The sequence below is a fragment of the Phyllobates terribilis genome, unplaced genomic scaffold (assembly GCF_046119375.1).
Source record: "Phyllobates terribilis strain yellow unplaced genomic scaffold, ASM4611937v1 Scaffold_136__1_contigs__length_4911898, whole genome shotgun sequence".
Taxonomy (NCBI): Eukaryota; Metazoa; Chordata; class Amphibia; order Anura; family Dendrobatidae; genus Phyllobates; species Phyllobates terribilis.
In genome coordinates this window covers 281,426-299,377 of record NW_027362896.1, presented here as the reverse complement: position 1 = coordinate 299,377, position 17,952 = coordinate 281,426, and the positions used below count along the sequence as shown (strand labels likewise).

At 48.5% G+C, this 17,952-nt stretch overlaps 1 protein-coding gene across 1 annotated transcript in view; it reads left to right on the top strand.

Moving 5' to 3' along the window:
* The first annotated feature begins 17,023 nt into the window (after positions 1 to 17,023).
* The window catches only part of LOC141204934 (uncharacterized), a 35,403-nt gene continuing 34,474 nt past the window's right edge, over positions 17,024 to 17,952 (top strand). Inside the window, exons 1-3 of the mRNA XM_073663976.1 lie at positions 17,024 to 17,181; positions 17,426 to 17,566; positions 17,696 to 17,875. Coding sequence (XP_073520077.1) covers positions 17,489 to 17,566; positions 17,696 to 17,875 — 258 coding nt within the window. The 5' untranslated portion in view covers positions 17,024 to 17,181; positions 17,426 to 17,488. The remainder of the gene's footprint in view (positions 17,182 to 17,425; positions 17,567 to 17,695; positions 17,876 to 17,952) is intronic.

The window sequence follows — 17,952 nt, the reverse complement described above, 5'->3', positions numbered from 1 at the left end:
TTGGAGTCGGCATGAAGTGGAAAGGGCTTGGATATGAGGTTTGAAGGAGAGATTAGTGTTAGAACCTTGCTCTTAGGTTTTTTTTCCTTTGCTGGTCACATGACCTTGTTAGCCTATTTAATCCTGCTCCGCCCTTCTGGCTTTGCTGGACTTCATTGTATATCTACTTTCTAGCTAGCCTGTGCTCTGTGTCTTGCTCTGTTAGTTTGCTTGGTCTACTGACCTCTATGTTCTATATATTTTGTTTGTTCGTCTGTCTGCTACTATTTCTGTTAGGAGGTGTCCCATATTCCTCCCAGTCCTTAGTACTTGTAGGGATTCCTTCCCCACATCTATAGGTCTCCGTACAGACTAGCTTAGGACTTTAGCAGGTCTGATCGCAGGATTAGGTCCCCTGTTACATCGTAGGGATTAAGCTGAGTTCTATCGTAGGGACAGATCTCCTCTCTTTCCTTAGCTCTGGTAGCAGAACATAACAGTAAGTCCAGCCAGCAAATTCTCTAAGGAAAGATTTTTCTGTTCCATCATGGTGTCAGTTCAGGATTTGGTTCATCGCCTGCAGGGACTCTCTCTGGAGGTGGCCGAGCTCCGTCAGCACGTGAGTAACTGTCCTGGAGCACATTTCTTGGAGCCTAAGGTATGTTTGCCGGATTTATTTTTTGGTGAACACCGAGAATTTTTTTCATTTAAAAATGCTTGCTTATTGTATTTTCGTTTGAGACCTAAGTCCTCTGGGGATGAATCCCAGCGCGTAGGGTTCATAATGTCACTTTTGCGCAAAGAGCCTCAGGAGTGGGCCTTTTCTTTGCAACCTAGTGATACATGCTTCAGATCAGTGGATAGTTTTTTTTCTGCTTTGGGACTATTATATGATGATCCTGACCGTGTCGCATCAGCTGAGACTGAGTTGAGACGTTTAAAACAGGGATCAGGTAATGTGGAAAAATATTGTACTCATTTCCGTCGTTGGTCTACTCAAACAGGGTGGAACGATTCTGCTCTGAAAAGTCTATTTCTTGCTGGGCTCAGTGAAAGGGTTAAAGACCTGCTAATTGCTTATCCTACACCTGAAGATTTGCAACAGGCTATGCAATTAGCTATACGGGTGGATAGAAGACTGCGTGCAAGGGTTAATGAGAGCAAATCCTCTGCTATGTCAGTTTCTGGTTATGAGAATGTGTGTACTAATAGTGGTGAACCGATGGAGATTGGATCGGTGGCACCTCGCTCTCAAGAAAAAGACCGTCGATTTTCTGAAGGCTTGTGTTTCTATTGCGGAAAATCTGGTCATTTGATTAAAGGCTGTGAGCTTCGTATGAAGAAAGAAAAAAAAATGGTCAGTCACGCCCGTATTGCCTGTTTAAATTCCAAGGGTATATTTTTAGCTGCTTCCACGATTGCTCAGAAAAAATTAATGGAATTTTGGGTGTTTGTTGATTGTGGGTCTACTCTGAATGTAATTGATGGGGGATTCGTGGAAAGACTCAATTTAAAACCTGAACCTTTATCATCCCCCATTGCTGTGGTTTCTGTGGATGGTTCCCCTTTGAAGAATATTACTCTCAAGGTCTGTGAATTTCCTCTCACTATTAATGGTGTTCACCATGAGAAATTGGATTTGGTAGTGTTGAATAACTTGCCTTCTCCAGTAATATTGGGATTGCCCTGGTTAAAATTTCACAATCCTGTACTGGATTGGTCTACCAGTGAAATTAAATCCTGGAGCCATAAATGTTATGACAAGTGTTGTAACGGGCGTATTGCAGCTTTGGATAGGGGAGAATTGCCTGTTCCTATTCAGGATTTTTGGAGAGTTTTTTCTGAGAAGGAATCGCAGGTTTTGCCTCCCCATAGAGACTATGATTGTTCTATTGAATTTGTCCCTGGAGCGACTCTTCCTAAAAGTCGTTTATTTAACCTTACTATTCCTGAGAGGAAGGCTTTGGAGGAATACATACAGACAAGTTTGGCCGCCGGTCACATTAGGCCCTCTAAGTCTCCTGTGGCGGTTGGATTTTTTTTTTGTAAAAAAAAAGGACGGCGGTTTACGTCCTTGTCTGGATTTTCGTGAGATTAACAAAATTACTGTACGCAATCCTTACCCACTGCCATTGATTCCTGATCTGTTTAACCAGTTAATGGGGGCCAAGTGGTTCTCTAAAATTGACCTTAAGGGGGCATACAATCTGTTGCGCATGAAGGAGGGTGACGAATGGAAGACTGCTTTTAACACTCCTGTGGGTCATTTTGAGAATCTGGTTATGCCTTTTGGTCTCACTAATGCTCCTGCATTTTTTCAGAATCTGATTAATGACATCCTTAGACCTTTGATCGGCAAAAATGTGGTTGTGTATTTGGATGACATTTTGATTTATTCGCCGGATCTGGAGTCTCATTGGCGGAGCGTGCGTGAGGTATTACAGTTATTAATGGACAATTCGCTTTTTGCTAAGCTGGAGAAATGTGAGTTCGCTGTACAGAGAATTAGTTTTTTGGGCTACATTATCTCCAGCAAAGGTTTTGAGATGGATCCGGTTAAGGTTCAGGCTGTGCAGGAATGGCCTAGGCCTATTGGTTTGAAATCGATACAGAGGTTTTTGGGTTTTGCCAATTACTACAGAAAATTCATAAAAAATTTTTCTAGTATTGTCAAACCTCTGACTGATCTCACCAGGAAAGGTGCTGATGCGGTTCAGTGGTCTTCTGAGGCCATTGAAGCTTTTGTGTATCTCAAGGAGAGGTTCACCTCTGCTCCCATCCTTATGCAGCCTGATGTTACTAGGCCGTTTTTGGTTGAGGTTGATGCTTCCTCTGTGGGGGTTGGCACAGTATTGTCTCAGGATAACGGGGATGGATTACATCCCTGTGCCTTTTTTTCAAAAAAATTTTCGGAGACTGAACTGAATTACGATATTGGTAATCGGGAATTATTGGCTATTAAACTCGCATTTGAACACTGGCGCCACTTCTTGGAAGGTGCGGAATTTCCCGTTCAGGTTCTTACGGATCATAAAAATCTGATATATCTTGATGCTGCCAAGCGCCTGAATGCCCGTCAGGCTAGGTGGGCACTGTTTTTCTCGCGGTTTAATTTCTCCGTTACTTACATCCCTGGTACTAAGAATGTTAAGGCGGATGCCTTGTCTCGCAGTTTTTCTCCCATAGTCGGTGCTGAGAAAGAGGAGAACATTTTACAAGAAGGTGTTGTGATAGCTGCTTTGGACTCCGTTTTGGAAAATGAGATTCTTAAAGCACAGGAGAATGCCCCTTCTAACACTCCTCATGGGAGGTTGTTTGTGCCTGGGACCTTTAGGAGAGATTTGTTTGTTGAGTGTCACGAATCTCGGTTGGCAGGTCATCCCGGAATCTCTGAGACCAAGAGACTGGTGGGTCGCAGTTTTTGGTGGCCTGGATGGCAGAAGGAAGTCATTAAGTGGGTGCGTCAATGTACTATATGTGCTAGATCTAAGTCCTCACATACTCCTGCTGCGGGGTTGCTTTGTCCTTTGGAGGTTCCCAGTGCTCCTTGGACACATTTGCCTATGGACTTTATAACTGACCTTCCCCCCTCTGAGGGTTTTACTGTCATCTGGGTGGTCGTGGACCGTTTTAGCAAGATGTGTCACTTGGTTCCTTTCGTCAAACTGCCCTGCGCTAAAACTCTCGCTAAGGCCTTTGTCAAGGAAATTGTCAGACTTCATGGCGTTCCTACTGACATTGTTTCTGATAGGGGTCCTCAGTTCGTGGCTCGTTTTTGGCGTGCCTTTTGTGATAGGTTGGGAGTTCATTTGTCGTTCTCGTCCGGATATCATCCTAAATCTAATGGCCAGACAGAAAGGAAAAACCAGGATGTTGAGCAGTTCTTGCGTTGTTTTGTGGCAGACAATCATGAGGGGTGGTCTGAGTTTCTGCCACTTGCTGAATTTGCTCTGAACAATCATACATCTTCTTCTGCTGGTTGTTCGCCTTTTTTTTGTTGTTCTGGGAGACATCCGTCGTTTGGGTCGTTCTCCAAGTTGGGATCTGCCGTGCCTGAGGAGGAGAATTTTTCCGGTGATTTGGAGAGAGTTTGGACGGATGTGCGTGGTAATCTTCAGGAGGCCAACAGAAAATCTAAAGACTACTTTGATAGGAAACGACAGGAGGTTTTGTTCGCTGTTGGTGACATGGTTTGGTTGTCCTCTAGGAATCTGCGGTTGAGGATTCCTTCAAAGAAATTGGGTCCCAAGTTTGTAGGGCCCTTTAAGGTGCTTCAGGTTGTCAACCAATCTGCTGTTAGGTTGGAGGTTCCTACCTCCTGGAGAATTAATCCGGTATTTCATGTCTCTCTGTTGAAAAAAGCTGTTGTATCGGATTGTGACGCCTCTGCCTCTGTTCCTCCGGTGGTGGAGGACGGAGAATATGAAATTTCTCGCATCCTTAACTCTAGACGGTATAGAGGTAGTTTGCAGTATCTTGTGGCCTGGAAAGGTTTCGGTCCCGAGGATAACTCTTGGGTGAGGTCGGATGATGTTTCCGCGTCCAGACTTATCAGAGCGTTTCACAGGAAATTTCCTGATAAGCCTGGTCCTAGGGGATCCGGAGGATCCTCTTAGAAGGGGGGGTACTGTTAGAACCTTGCTCTTAGGTTTTTTTTCCTTTGCTGGTCACATGACCTTGTTAGCCTATTTAATCCTGCTCCGCCCTTCTGGCTTTGCTGGACTTCATTGTATATCTACTTTCTAGCTAGCCTGTGCTCTGTGTCTTGCTCTGTTAGTTTGCTTGGTCTACTGACCTCTATGTTCTATATATTTTGTTTGTTCGTCTGTCTGCTACTATTTCTGTTAGGAGGTGTCCCATATTCCTCCCAGTCCTTAGTACTTGTAGGGATTCCTTCCCCACATCTATAGGTCTCCGTACAGACTAGCTTAGGACTTTAGCAGGTCTGATCGCAGGATCAGGTCCCCTGTTACATCGTAGGGATTAAGCTGAGTTCTATCGTAGGGACAGATCTCCTCTCTTTCCTTAGCTCTGGTAGCAGAACATAACAATTAGAGTCAAGGGTTACCCAGAGGCAGCGAGCTTGTGAGACTGGGGAGAGTGGGTGGCCATTGACTTTGATAGATAGGTCAGGAGGGGGGTTGAGTGAGATGGTGGAAATGTCATGAATTCGTTTTTATCCATATTAAGTTTTCGGAACCTAGCAGAGAAGAAAGATGAAATAGCAGACAGACATTGTGGTATTCTGGTTAGTAAGGAGTTGATATCGAGTACAGAGAGGTAGATCTGTGATGGACCTTGTAGTTCCCTTCACCAAGCTTCTCTACCACCTCATAGGGGTCTTACCATTTGGCCAAAAACTTACTCTCCACCCTGGGAATTAGTACAAGGACTCTGTCCCCGGGGCTGAACTGCCTCAGCCTGGCTGACCAGTTGTAGACCCTAGATTGAGCCAATTGTGCCTGGAGGAAATGTCCTTTTATGATGGGCATCACCTTAGCAATCATCTCCTACATTTTGGTGACATCCTCAATGATGCTCCGATGGGGCGTAACCTCGGCTTCCCAGGAATCCTTCGCTATATCAAGGAGACCCCTTACATGTCGGCCATATAGAAGTTCAAATGGAGAGAATCCGGTCGAGGCTTTGGAACCTCCCGGATAGAAAACAACAGATACGGGAGGAGACAGTCCCAGTCTTGACCGTCCTTCTATATGACCTTCTTAAGCATACTCTTCAATGTTTTATTTAACCTTTCCACAAGGCCGTCCATTAGGATGGTACATGGATGTCTTCAGTTGTGTAATTTGCAGGGCCTTATACAGTTCCCTCATCACCTTACTCATAAAGGCTGTTCCTTGGTCGGTAAGTATCTCCCCCGGTAATCCGGTCCAGGAAAAAAATGTGTACCAACTCGTGGGCTTTACTTACCACAGAGGAGTTTCTCATGGGAACCGCTTCAGAGTACCACGTAGCATAGTCAAGGATGAACAATATGTATTGATGCCTACAAGCAGATTTAACCAGGTGATGGACCAAGTCCATGGCAATTCGTTCAAACGGCACTTCTATGATGGGTAATGGTACGAGGGAACGTCGAAAGTGAGAGGAGGGGCGATTATCTGGCAGGTGGGACAAGACCTGCAATACTTTAAGATTTCCTGGTGACATCCAGGCCAATAGAACCTCCGCACAACCTGTTCTAAAGTTTTATCCAATTTTATTCACATCCAAATGGTCAAGACATGTAAATGGACCATGTCCATCATCCTTCGTCTACATGGTCAGGGTACCAACAATTGCTCCACTATTTCCTCTCTGACCTTAACGCTGTACAATAACTCCCCACTCAACATAAAATAGGGAAACCTGGTGTCAGCCCCTGGCTCTGGCGCTATTAATGGATCCTTTAGCATTAGCTCCCTATCACGGGCGGACCTAACATTTTCACCGGTCACCCCTACATCAGGTATGTTGGCCCCAAGGGACACTACCTTGTCATCCCCCATAAGGACACAGAAGGGAAACCAGTCAGACTCTGAGTGTGGTGACAGTTCTTTAGGGGTGACCCATCTCTTAATCGAGCACTGTCGCCCTCCCCCAAAAGTCCCAAAACAAACAAAAGTCCTGGCCTATAATAATGGGGTGCAGTAAGTCCTAGACCACGCCAATCTCATGGGACTCAGTAACTTGGCCCATTCCAATGTCCACTCTGGCCACTGGATAGCCTTTAGCATCCTCGTGAAAGCAATTGACGTCAACCTTCTTTCCAGGGATCAGCTGGAGAGGAAATGTGGCCCTCACGAGGGTCAACAAACTTTCTAAGCCTAGCAGTCCAGTCACTTGCCGACCATTCCCCATTACGGGACAAGCTTGTGGCCCCTTGTTGCGTGGAAAGATCGCACTGCAAACTGGATACACATAGTATGAACAGTGGCAACCCAGGCTACAGTCCATCTGCTCGGAAGTCAGGGGACAATGGGGGGCTATATGGCCTGGGCCGTGATATTTTCAGCATATATTGCCAGCTGGAAACTTTGGTATATCCTCCCCTGAGCCTTTTGACCTTGGATGACCCACCCCTTTTTGGGGGTCCCCAAGGAACCATCCACCCCGTGATATCTTTCGAACAGTCTGACCAGGTCATCTGCATTCTGGGGATCCCCCTGGGCAACCCAAGTCTGTATTGGCCTCGGAAAGGAGTGCACAAACCGGTACATTACCACTCACTCTACCATCTGCACAGGGGTAGAGGTCTTTGCCTGCAACCATTTTTGGACGTGGTTCAGCAAATCAAACATTTGGTAGGGAGGGGGTTTGTCACAGTGATATGCCCAGCGGTGGACACGTTGTACCCTGACAGTCATTGTCACTCCTAAGCGCATCTTTTAAGGCTAAGTCAGAGTAGGCCTTCTGGAGCTCCCCGTTAAGTGTGGCATCAGCACATTGCCCTGGCGAGAGTTTCTCCCTCTCGGCGAATCTTTCAAAAATGGCCTCTGTGTCGTCACCCTTGGTCATTTTCTGCAGGGCTCTCCTTACTTCCTTCTGGATGGAGAAATCAGCTGACCTTGGAGTCGAAGCTGCCGCCATGCCACGAACCTCGGTTGCATAAGCAGCTTATTTGGCTCCTGTTGCGCCAGCTGTTTTTGGTACTGCTGCTACAGCTGGGCTTGTACCAGGTGTTTCACTAGGTTCTCCATGCCGCCTTTACCCAGGGCATGCAGTACCTCTGTACCAGTCACACGTGTTCCCTGGGAACGCTGCCCGTATTTCTAACACCAATTGTGGGAATGCTACTCACTTGGGTGCGTGGTGAGGTAACACAGGAACCGCTTCCATTTATATGTCCTTGCTGGGTTATTGGTTCTTCATAAACCACATCACAAGCATAGGAAAATAAACGGCCTTTCAATGGAGGCAAAACAAAGGAAACAGTTCCAACAGGGGCACTTTAGAGACAGTCTAGGACAGGGGTCTCAAACACGCGGCCCGATGCGGCCCCTCCGGCTGCTTCTTGCGGCCCGCAGGCACATAGACCCCGTAATGATCGCAGCTCTCTCCAGCAGCCGCTGATATCGGCGCTGTATTGCAGTGTATTGCCGCACAGAGACCGGCTCTCTGCACAGCAATATCAGTGCCAGCCGCCGGCCTATCAGAGGCCAGCAGCTGACATCTGCGTCCCAGCGCGGCGGCGTATGACGTCACTGACACGCGCAGATGTCAGCTGCTGGCCTCTGATAGGCTGGCGGCTGGCACTGATATTGCTGTGCAGAGAGCCGGTCTCTGAGCGGCAATACACTGCAATACAGCGCTGATGTCGGCGGCGGCTGGAGAGAGCCGCGATGGTTACAGGGTCTATGGTGCCTGCTGGGCCACAGGTGCAGAAAGGACGCCGAGGGAACGGAGGACAGGTGAGAATCTTTTTTTTTTTTTCTCTGTCATGTGAAATACAGCACAGGGGACCTGTGCTCAGTATGGGGGGGGCACCGTGCGCAGTATGGGGGGACGGGCACCCTGAGCGCAGTATGGGGGGACGGGGACCCTGAACGCAGTAAGGGGGGATGGGGGCGGGGACCATGAGCGCAGTATGGGGGGACGGGGACCCTCAACGCAGTATGGGGGGATGGGGACGGGGATCCTGAGCGCTGTATGGGGTGGGCTGGGACCCTGATAGCTGTATGGGGGGAGCGGGGACCCTGAGTGCAGTATGAGGGGACGGGGACCCTGAGTGCAATATGGGGGGAGCGGGGACCCTGAGCGCAGTATGGGGGGACGGGGACCCTGAGTGCAGTATGGGGGGGACACCTGGGTGGGGGACATGTCTGCAACATGGGGACCTGGATGGGGGACATGTCTGCAACATAAGGACCAGGATGGGGGACAATGTCTGCAATATGGGGGACCATGTCTGCAATATGGGGGACCATGTCTGCAATATGGGGGACCATGTCTGCAATATTGGGGACCTGGATGGGGGACCATGTCTGCAACATGGGGACCATGTCTACAATATGAAGGCCATGTCTGCAATATGGGGGAGCTGGATGGGGGACCATGTCTGCAAAATGGGGGATCATGTCGGCAATATGGGGGACCATGGACCATGTCTGCAATATGGAGGACCTGGATGGGATATCATGTCTGCTGGATGGGGGACCTGGATGGGAGACCATGTCTGCAATATGGGGGACCTGGATGGGAGACCATGTCTGCAATATGGGGGACCTGGAGGGGAGACCATGTCTGCAATATGGGGGACCTGGAGGGGAGACCATGTCTGCAAGACGAAGACCAGTTCAAAAGGTGTATAGAAAATAAAATGGTATCACTAAAAATGTCACTTTGTCATGCAAATAATGCGGCCCCCCAAATTAAATGTTTTTCCGTGTGCGGCCCATATGCCCAGCTGAGTTTGAGACCCCTGGTCTAGGACAACCACCTCTGTGATACATACTTCCCATCAACTATGTGTCCGGAAGCCACCTTACATCATCTTAGACCGAACAAGGAGTTAATGGCTGAAATACATACAAACATGTATACAGCCATAGTGAGGTAATGAAGGTGCATACAAACTGACAGCTTCCTTCATGCACGTACACTCCCATCATCATTCATCTTACTGACCCAGAACTCGCTCTATTTAGATGGTACTAATAGATAACTCAGGATATAGTAATCAGAAGCTTCATGGTTAAGGTGAAGAGAGTCTTGATTTCTAGGATATTTACTGCTTTGTGGATTAATAAGTAGACTGCGGGGACCCCCAACCAAACCCCGACGCTCAGCCCCCCTACCGCCGCCCCTTTCCTTGCCAATAATGTACCACGTACAACTGGATGGATGAGGATCGGTCACAGCTTTATTAACTATTTCCATTCATTTTATTAGAAAGGCATTTCATTTTTTCCATTCGCTCGTTGCCCCATGCCCTGTGTCTCCACACAGTCAAGTCGGCCAACAAGTGGAACTTTCTAACATATCCTTTATTTCCAGGCCATGGAGGATCCTGCATACCTGCATGCAGGACTCCGACCCCCACCCATCTCGCTTAACGCTTGCTCGACTCCGTCTTGGAGCCCTGACAAAAATATATCCGGACCAATATCTGTTAAGGGAACTCCATCGGGCATTATAAGGCCTGTTTTATCCCCTTCCAGTTGTCGGTGTCGTATCACTACCCCGCCTGTGTCCTTTACAAGTTTTTCCATCCGTGCTTTGATTATCCGCTTTGTTCGTTCGATGGCTGTCTCGAGCACCTCGTCATACCACTCTCGGCACTATCTCCGACCACACTATCGTTAATTTTGGGAAAAATGCTCTGAAGCGCCCCGTGTCTAGCTTCATCATTGTAATTAATTCTACACTCTTGTAATGGCCAAGGTCGTTTCCCCCGGCGTGTATGATTAAGATGACCAGACCTCTTGCTCCTTTCCCTATCTCGATCACCTCTAGGAGTACCTGTGGCCATCACAGGTCTCTAATGCCTCTCCAGTTGAAATATGTCTCACGAAACCCCAAGTTCCTCCCGCCTCGGCGGACTTTCGCCCTTTTTTCTGCCCAGTATATGTACGAGTGGCCTATAACCCAAACTGTTGGCTTCGTGTCACCTGGAAGAAAACAAACCACGCTAAGATAACAAGTCCGGTCTTATGTATCTCACGAAACAAGCGGATCGCCATCTCCCTATCCTTTGAACTTCTATTTCTGACAGTCCTGCTCTTGCTCCTTCCATGGCTGTGCCTATGCGGAATGAGTGCGTTCCGTACTCTTTAGGGGAATTCCCTGCTGATGTTAGGTGTGAGGACCTGGCCTAAATACTTTTCCAGCACTGAGCACCCATTTTCATCGATCTTATTTTTGCATTTTGTTAGAAATTTGCTTGCTGTGTTTTGTTAGTGATTTGTTTGCTCATCAGTTCAATCTTCGGTATCCATTCCATTCAGTGACCTTATCTCAGGGGCCTTGGACCATTGTTCTTTCAGCCAAGGGACCCCTTATGTAGAGGGAAAGAGTGGACACAGTGGAGCTGTCACCACAACGCTAAGGGGGAGGGTGTCATCACTTCTGACCTTTGGAGGGGGCTGACCCCAGGGAGGAAAACAGACACATGCTAGAGTGAGAGTTGTGTGGAAGGATTGAAGGAAGAGGATGGAGACTGTAGACTTGGAAGGATGGATGGATAAACATGTTACCACTATGGATTATGTCGCTTGGATTTAAACTTTCTTCAAAGGACTGCTGCTACTGGATACCTGTGCTTTCATTGTTTTATCTGCCGTCTGGAGGATCATAGACTGTGGCTACAGACTATACTGGTTGGAGATACGAAAATCTGTGGGCCAAACAAAAGTTGGGAGACAGTGAGTATGGCTTGATACAAAGCCAGTGGAACTACTGAACCCAGATTGGGAATTTGAGGACTGAGAGAACTGTATTTTGGCCATTTACCTGGAATTCCTTTATTACCATGGCTGTGATCAATAAAATATTGACGCATCGTTAACCTGCCTAGGTGATTACTTACAACCCACAACCTCAGATCTCTACAAGTGGTGGCAAGCGGTGGGATCACCTATCTCTGGACAGCATACCAGGGAAAGTTACTGAGCGGTTACTTGGCAGAAGAGATGGCAGACTCCATCTACAAGAGGCTCAAAACGGAGGAGCTGAGAACTCTTTGTTCTGGGAGAGAGCTAGAGTGGTTGCCGGAGGATAACCGTGCGACCCTAATACAACGCTTGGACGATTGGGACTGTGAACAGTCACAGGAGGAAGTCAGTTCAGACGTGAAGGAGGGCATCTCCGTGGAGGGACCACAGCCCAGGGCTGTCATCTAGATGGCAGAGGATCAACCGAGTTGAGGCGGCTGCTGGACACACTAGGAGAGCGGGCCACGGAGATGGAGTGGACGGCAGTGCTAAGCAAATATCTGGGTGTGCATGTAGCAATACTCCCACCCGCCCCAGTGCAGAGGACAATGGATAACAGGAGAGAGGGGCCTACATCTTTAAGGTACCAAGATATACCACAGTTTAATGAGGACACCTCAGATATTGATGAACATCTCTGGTTATTTGAGAACCTCTTCCTGCTGCATGAGGTGTCAGTCAGTGACTGGCCCAGATTTTTGAGCGTTGGCCTGACCGGAAAAGCAAGAGAAGCTTTTAATAACTTGTGTTCGGTGGATCAGAGGTATGCAGTCACACTGGAAACCTACCGGAGGAAGTTTCGGGAGACTGACAAGCCCACTGCACACACACATCGGGAGTTTGCCAACACGCTACGTACGGCATGCACTCGGTGTATAGAAGGACTGGGGGCTCGGGAAGCAGAACATGTAATGGACATAATCATGTTGGAACAATTTATGTCAAAGCTCCCAGGTAATTTAAAAGAATGGGTGGCAGATAGAAAACCACTCAGCCTGGATGAGGCTGCCAGATTGGCTGATGATTGGTCTGCCAATCGACCCGGGCAATGTAGAAGTACAGCCCCAGTGAGTCGGGAACCAGGGCTTACACGGAGGCCAGTGAGACCCATGGACCACTGAGAGGAGGCACATTAGGCATTTATTAAATATTCATTGGAACTGGTATCTTGTTAATGGGGATCCGTCGATGTGTGATAAGAAGAAATTGCTTTGTGGTCTGATGGCTATATATGTTTTAGGTATTTTAACCGGACAAAGTGTCCCTTTTGTGGGTTGTACAAGCACCCAAGTGCCCCTGCCAGCTGGGTCTCCCCAATTCAGAGTTGGAAATGAAATGCCATTCCGGCCAGCCACTGCTGCGCCGACGCCCCTGACAAGCCTTTCATTATTAGCTGGTGGAGAAATTATATGGTGACTTCTAACCTGGCTTGGTCACATTGGTCAACCCGTCTGCCTGCCACTAATCGTGTCCACTCTTCCCATGCCTTACCGTATTGCTTGCCACGTCGACGGGGTGACTGACTCTCAGATTAATGGCATCAGCTGTTCACCACTAGATCCTATAGGGATGGGGGGCAAAAGGAGCTCTCTGAAAACCTGCCAATTAAATTGTGATAAAGCGTTAATAGTTGCGTAGTAGACCTAGCACTGGGAGAGACGATGCCATCTTGTTTATACAGTGCACTAGGCTGGTGTTTTTTGTTATGAAACGTATATTTTTGTTCGCCAGGCGCGTGCCCCATAGTTCTGTTGCTGCCACTATCGGGAAGAGTTCAAGAAGTGTCTGTTTTTTTTGTCAGTCTTTGTTCTGACCAATAAGGAGGCCATAAGCCCGTGCACCATTGGTTATCTAATATTGCTGCATAATCGCCCGATTCTGCCACCCTGGTGAATAATTTTAACTCAATGTTGGACTGTTCTGCTGACATGAGTAACGTGTGACCGTTGAATGATTGTAAAAAGGTTTTCCACACCTCTAAGTCCATCGGTAGCTGCCTGTTGATTCTGATTCTGTGATTCGCTTTTGATATCTTTTTTGTAGCGAGCGATAAGAAAAACCCTGTCGACTGGCATCACCCAGCTCGCAAACATGAGAAGGCCTAGTAACACTTGCATCTGCTGTAGTGCTACTTTCCTTACTGCGCAAAATCCCTCGATCAGGTGTAATGTTTTTTGTATTTTTTCCGTTGGGAGGTGGAACAACCTTTCCGTTGTGACGATTTCGATGCTCAAGAATGATAGCTTAGTTGTGGGGCCTACGATTTTTGTTGGGCATAAAGGGACTCCGAACCGTCAAGAGATGTTTGTGAATTAGTTCAGTAGTGATTGGCATTGGTTTGAATTTTTGGGTCTGACGAATAGGGAGTCATCTAGATAATGTGTGACGGACCTATTGCTGGTTTCGTACCTCTGCACCCATTCCAGGAAGGAACTGAATAACTAAGTAATAGCAAGATATTGAACAACCCATTGGGAGGCAAGTGTCGTAGAAGTAGTCGTTGTCCACTAGGCATCCCAACAGGTGGTAGCAATCTGGGTGTACTGGTAGTAGGCAAAAGGCGGATTCTATGTCTGATTTAGCGAGCAGCGCTCCCGGCCCCACATCTCGTACTAACATTACTGCTCTGTCGAAGGACGCGTAGGAGACCGAGGCGTCTTCCGACGAAGTACCGTTGTTCACAGACTCTCCTTTCGGGTAAAACAAATGGTGGATCAGGAGAAATGAAGCTGACTCTTTTTTGGGGATTATTCCCAATGAGGAAACTCTTAGATTACTTAGTGGTAGTTTTGGGAAGGGGCCCGCTATTCTGCCTAGAGCTACTTCTTTTTGAATTTTTTTTCTAAGTATTTCGGGGTGCTCTCTTGCTGATTTTAGGTCATTTGAAAAAGTGGGTGATTTATTGAGCTTGAATGGGCTAAAAAAAAAGTATGTGAAACCAAAACGTAAGTGCCCCGCTGCTTCTTTTCTAGGATATCTCTCTAGCCAAGGGCCTTTCGCGGCTACGCTTACAGGGGTCCTTGGATTCTGCCTGTGGGAGTTTAATTGATAATTTGCTTGCGGGATGAGAACATTTTGCCGTGGGGTGGGCTCCCCCGCAGGCTGAGCATTCGTGTTTGTATCTGCATAAGGCGTAGAAACGACAATGTCCCACGTTACACTGCCAGCAGGCCCCTGATCTTCGTACGGCCACTGAATTTGGCCTGCTGTTGTCGGTTGTCCAGTAGTTGCTGTTGGAAAGGGATGGTGTTTTTGTGATAGCATTAGTTGTAGCCAAACTTCTGTAGCTTTTACCCCCCAGCCTAGCTGTGGTTGAAGGGCCAACCGCCTCCGGAACTCGTTGTCGTCGCACCACCATGCTGAACCGCCGTGGGCTTTGTACGAGTAATACACCATAACTTGGTATATGAATAATTCCGAACAGCGTTCCGGATGCTTTTGGCCCATAATGCAAACGCTTGTAGCCAGTTACTCATTGTTTTTGCGACCTTTTGTCTGTGTTTGTCGAACGGTCTGTCGGCTATCCTTCTCTGTTTGCTATAGTATGCTGGTCAGCGGATACGAGTGACCATATGTCGATGTAATCGTTATTCCATGTTTTGGTTTCCTCATCTATGTGTGATCCTAATGGACTAATCCCACAAAAGAATGCGTCCTTGTGCACGCAAGCTAATGGCGGTGTAACTTTTGTTGTATTTGTCGGGCCTGGCGGCACTGATAGTTGTTCAACTAGGGCTTTAAGGGCCGCTATCAAGTGTGTGTTACTACTTCCCCTTCCAGTTATATCGCACTCACCCATTCCTGCGGCTGGAGGAGGGTCTCCGATGTGTGGAAGAACGCCATCACCAGTCTCGTTCACGCTCGATTCTAGGACCACCAGGGAAAAAGGAAGGACATCCCCTTGTTTATATAACCATGGGACGGCTTGTGGCAGCCGTCCCTGTCACTTCATTGGTCCCTTCAGGGACTTCCTATCTTTAAGGGGAAGTCAGTAAGGGGCAGCGAAGGGGGATCACCAATCGCCATGGCCCGGGGAGGGGCCACCGCAGTCAAAGGCTCTTTCCTTATTTAGTGCAACGCCTGCCATAATGTGTGGTTGCTCATTTTTGTCTTTCGCCAGTTGATGGACGCTATCCCCTTGTGTATGAGCTCCTGGATGTCAGGGGAATATCTTTGTCTGCAGAATTATTGTGCAACTAATTGGAAACAGTCAGAAGTGCCAAACATGGAATCTGTCAGCTTCTTGACCTGTGGGCGATCCAGTATCCTTCACCGTAAATCTCCCATTTAAGACGGGCCCACAAGTTGTCACTAGGATTAGGTCGGGTGAAGAGGGAGCACACGGTTCAACTCAAAGCTGCTCTCCTTACACCTTGTACAGACACGGCTCCGCTCCGTACACCTCGTACACACACGGCTCCGCTCCGTACACCTCGTACACGCGCGGCTCCGCTCCGTACACCTCGTACACACACGGCTCTGCTCATTACACCTCGTACACGCGCGGCTCTGCTCTTTACACCTCGTACACGCGGCTCTGCTCTTTACACCTCGTACACGCGCGGCTCTGCTCTTTACACCTCGTATACGCGCGGCTCTGCTCCTTACACCTCGTACACGCGCGGCTCTGCTCCTTACACCTCGTACACGCGGCTCTGCTCATTACACCTCGTACACGCGCGGCTCTGCTCTTTACACCTCGTACACGCGCGGCTCTGCTCCTTACACCTCGTACACGCGCGACTCTGCTCCGTACACCTCGTACACGCTGCTCTGCTCATTACACCTCGTACACGCGCGGCTCTGCTCTTTACACCTCGTACACGCGGCTCTGCTCTTTACACCTCGTACACGCGGCTCTGCTCATTACACCTCGTACACGCGCGGCTCTGCTCATTACACCTCGTACACGCGCGGCTCTGCTCTTTACACCTCGTACAGACGCGGCTCTGCTCCTTACACCTCGTACACACACGGCTCTGCTCCGTACACCTCGTACACACGCGGCTCTGCTCCTTACACCTCGTACACACGCGGCTCTGCTCCGTACACCTCGTACACACGCGGCTCTGCTCCGTACACCTCGTACACACACGGCTCTGCTCCGTACACCTCGTACACGCGCGGCTCTGCTCCGTACACCTCGTACACACGCGGCTCTGCTCCGTACACCTCGTACACACGCGGCTCTGCTCCTTACACCTCGTACACACGCGGCTCTGCTCCGTACACCTCGTACACACGCGGCTCTGCTCCGTACACCTCGTACACACGCGGCTCTGCTACATCCACACTGTAAACCCCTCCTGACCCCACACATAAACTTCAGCTCATCCAGCACCATGACAACCAGCACAGCAGAGTCCTGCACCCACTAAGGCCCCTGATCATGTGACCCCTGACTCCTCCCCTCCTGTGACCTCATCACAGGTCCTGTGTGCACAGAGCAGCCATATATGTGGTGGCGGCTCTGCAGGTGGAGGTATGTGGAGTCTCCATTACTCTCTATCAGGATTAGCCGTTATTCACACTGTGCGTCTATTTTGTGTCTGCTTTTCTTGCATGGTGAAATAAATCATCCCTCTGATTGACATCTGGCTGCTCGCAGGGAGGCTGCTGACAATCAGTGTGATGTCGTCAGTCACGTCCCATCAAGAAAGCAGAGCCAAAGAGAAGCCGCTGCTCCGTCTACGTGACTCATCAGGAGCCGCAGAGTCACCAGCAGGAGCAGTCCGTGACCGCTCTGTTCCGGCAGACATTAAGGAAGGCAGTTAGGAACTATCTACCTTTTACTTTTAATATGTCTGTGTTCACACCACGAGTGCAGCGTTCAGGCCGAACCTCCTCTGGTCCTCAGAGCGAAGCTCATTAATGGCCGCCATAAAAATCCACTTCTTCTTCCGGCATCATCCAGGATCAGATCCACAGATTACTGCTTTATACCAGAATCAGTGATTGTATTATTACATAGAATTATTGATGACGTTACATCTTCTCATCTTCTTCTCATTCAGGTCTCTACAATATCGGATCCTCTCAGTGAATATCTTCTATAGAAGAGAAGTTTCCTGTCAAAGATGGATATGGACAGAGAGAAGATGGCGGAGAGGATATTCCACCTCACCCTAGAGATCCTCTTCCGTCTTACTGGAGAGGTGAGAGATTCTGATGACGTCACATTACATCATTCTTATCTATGGGAATAACAGATGGACAGAACTGGAGAGGTGAGGACTCTGGAAATGTCTGGAGGGAGATTTATTAATGTGTCTCTCCATAACCAGGATTACACAGTAGTGAAGAAGACCTCTAGTGGGCGCTGTCAGGACCCTGTGTCTGAGGGATGGGGAAGACCCCTGAGCCCAATCACAGGACCTCCACCTCACCCCCTGATACATGAGGACATCAATGACCAGAAGATCCTAGAACTCACCTACAAGATGATTGAGCTGCTGACTGGAGAGGTGACACTGCTGGGAATGCTGGGACATTATACAGTAACGCTATGGAGGGATCGGGGGGATGACGGTATCATTGTATG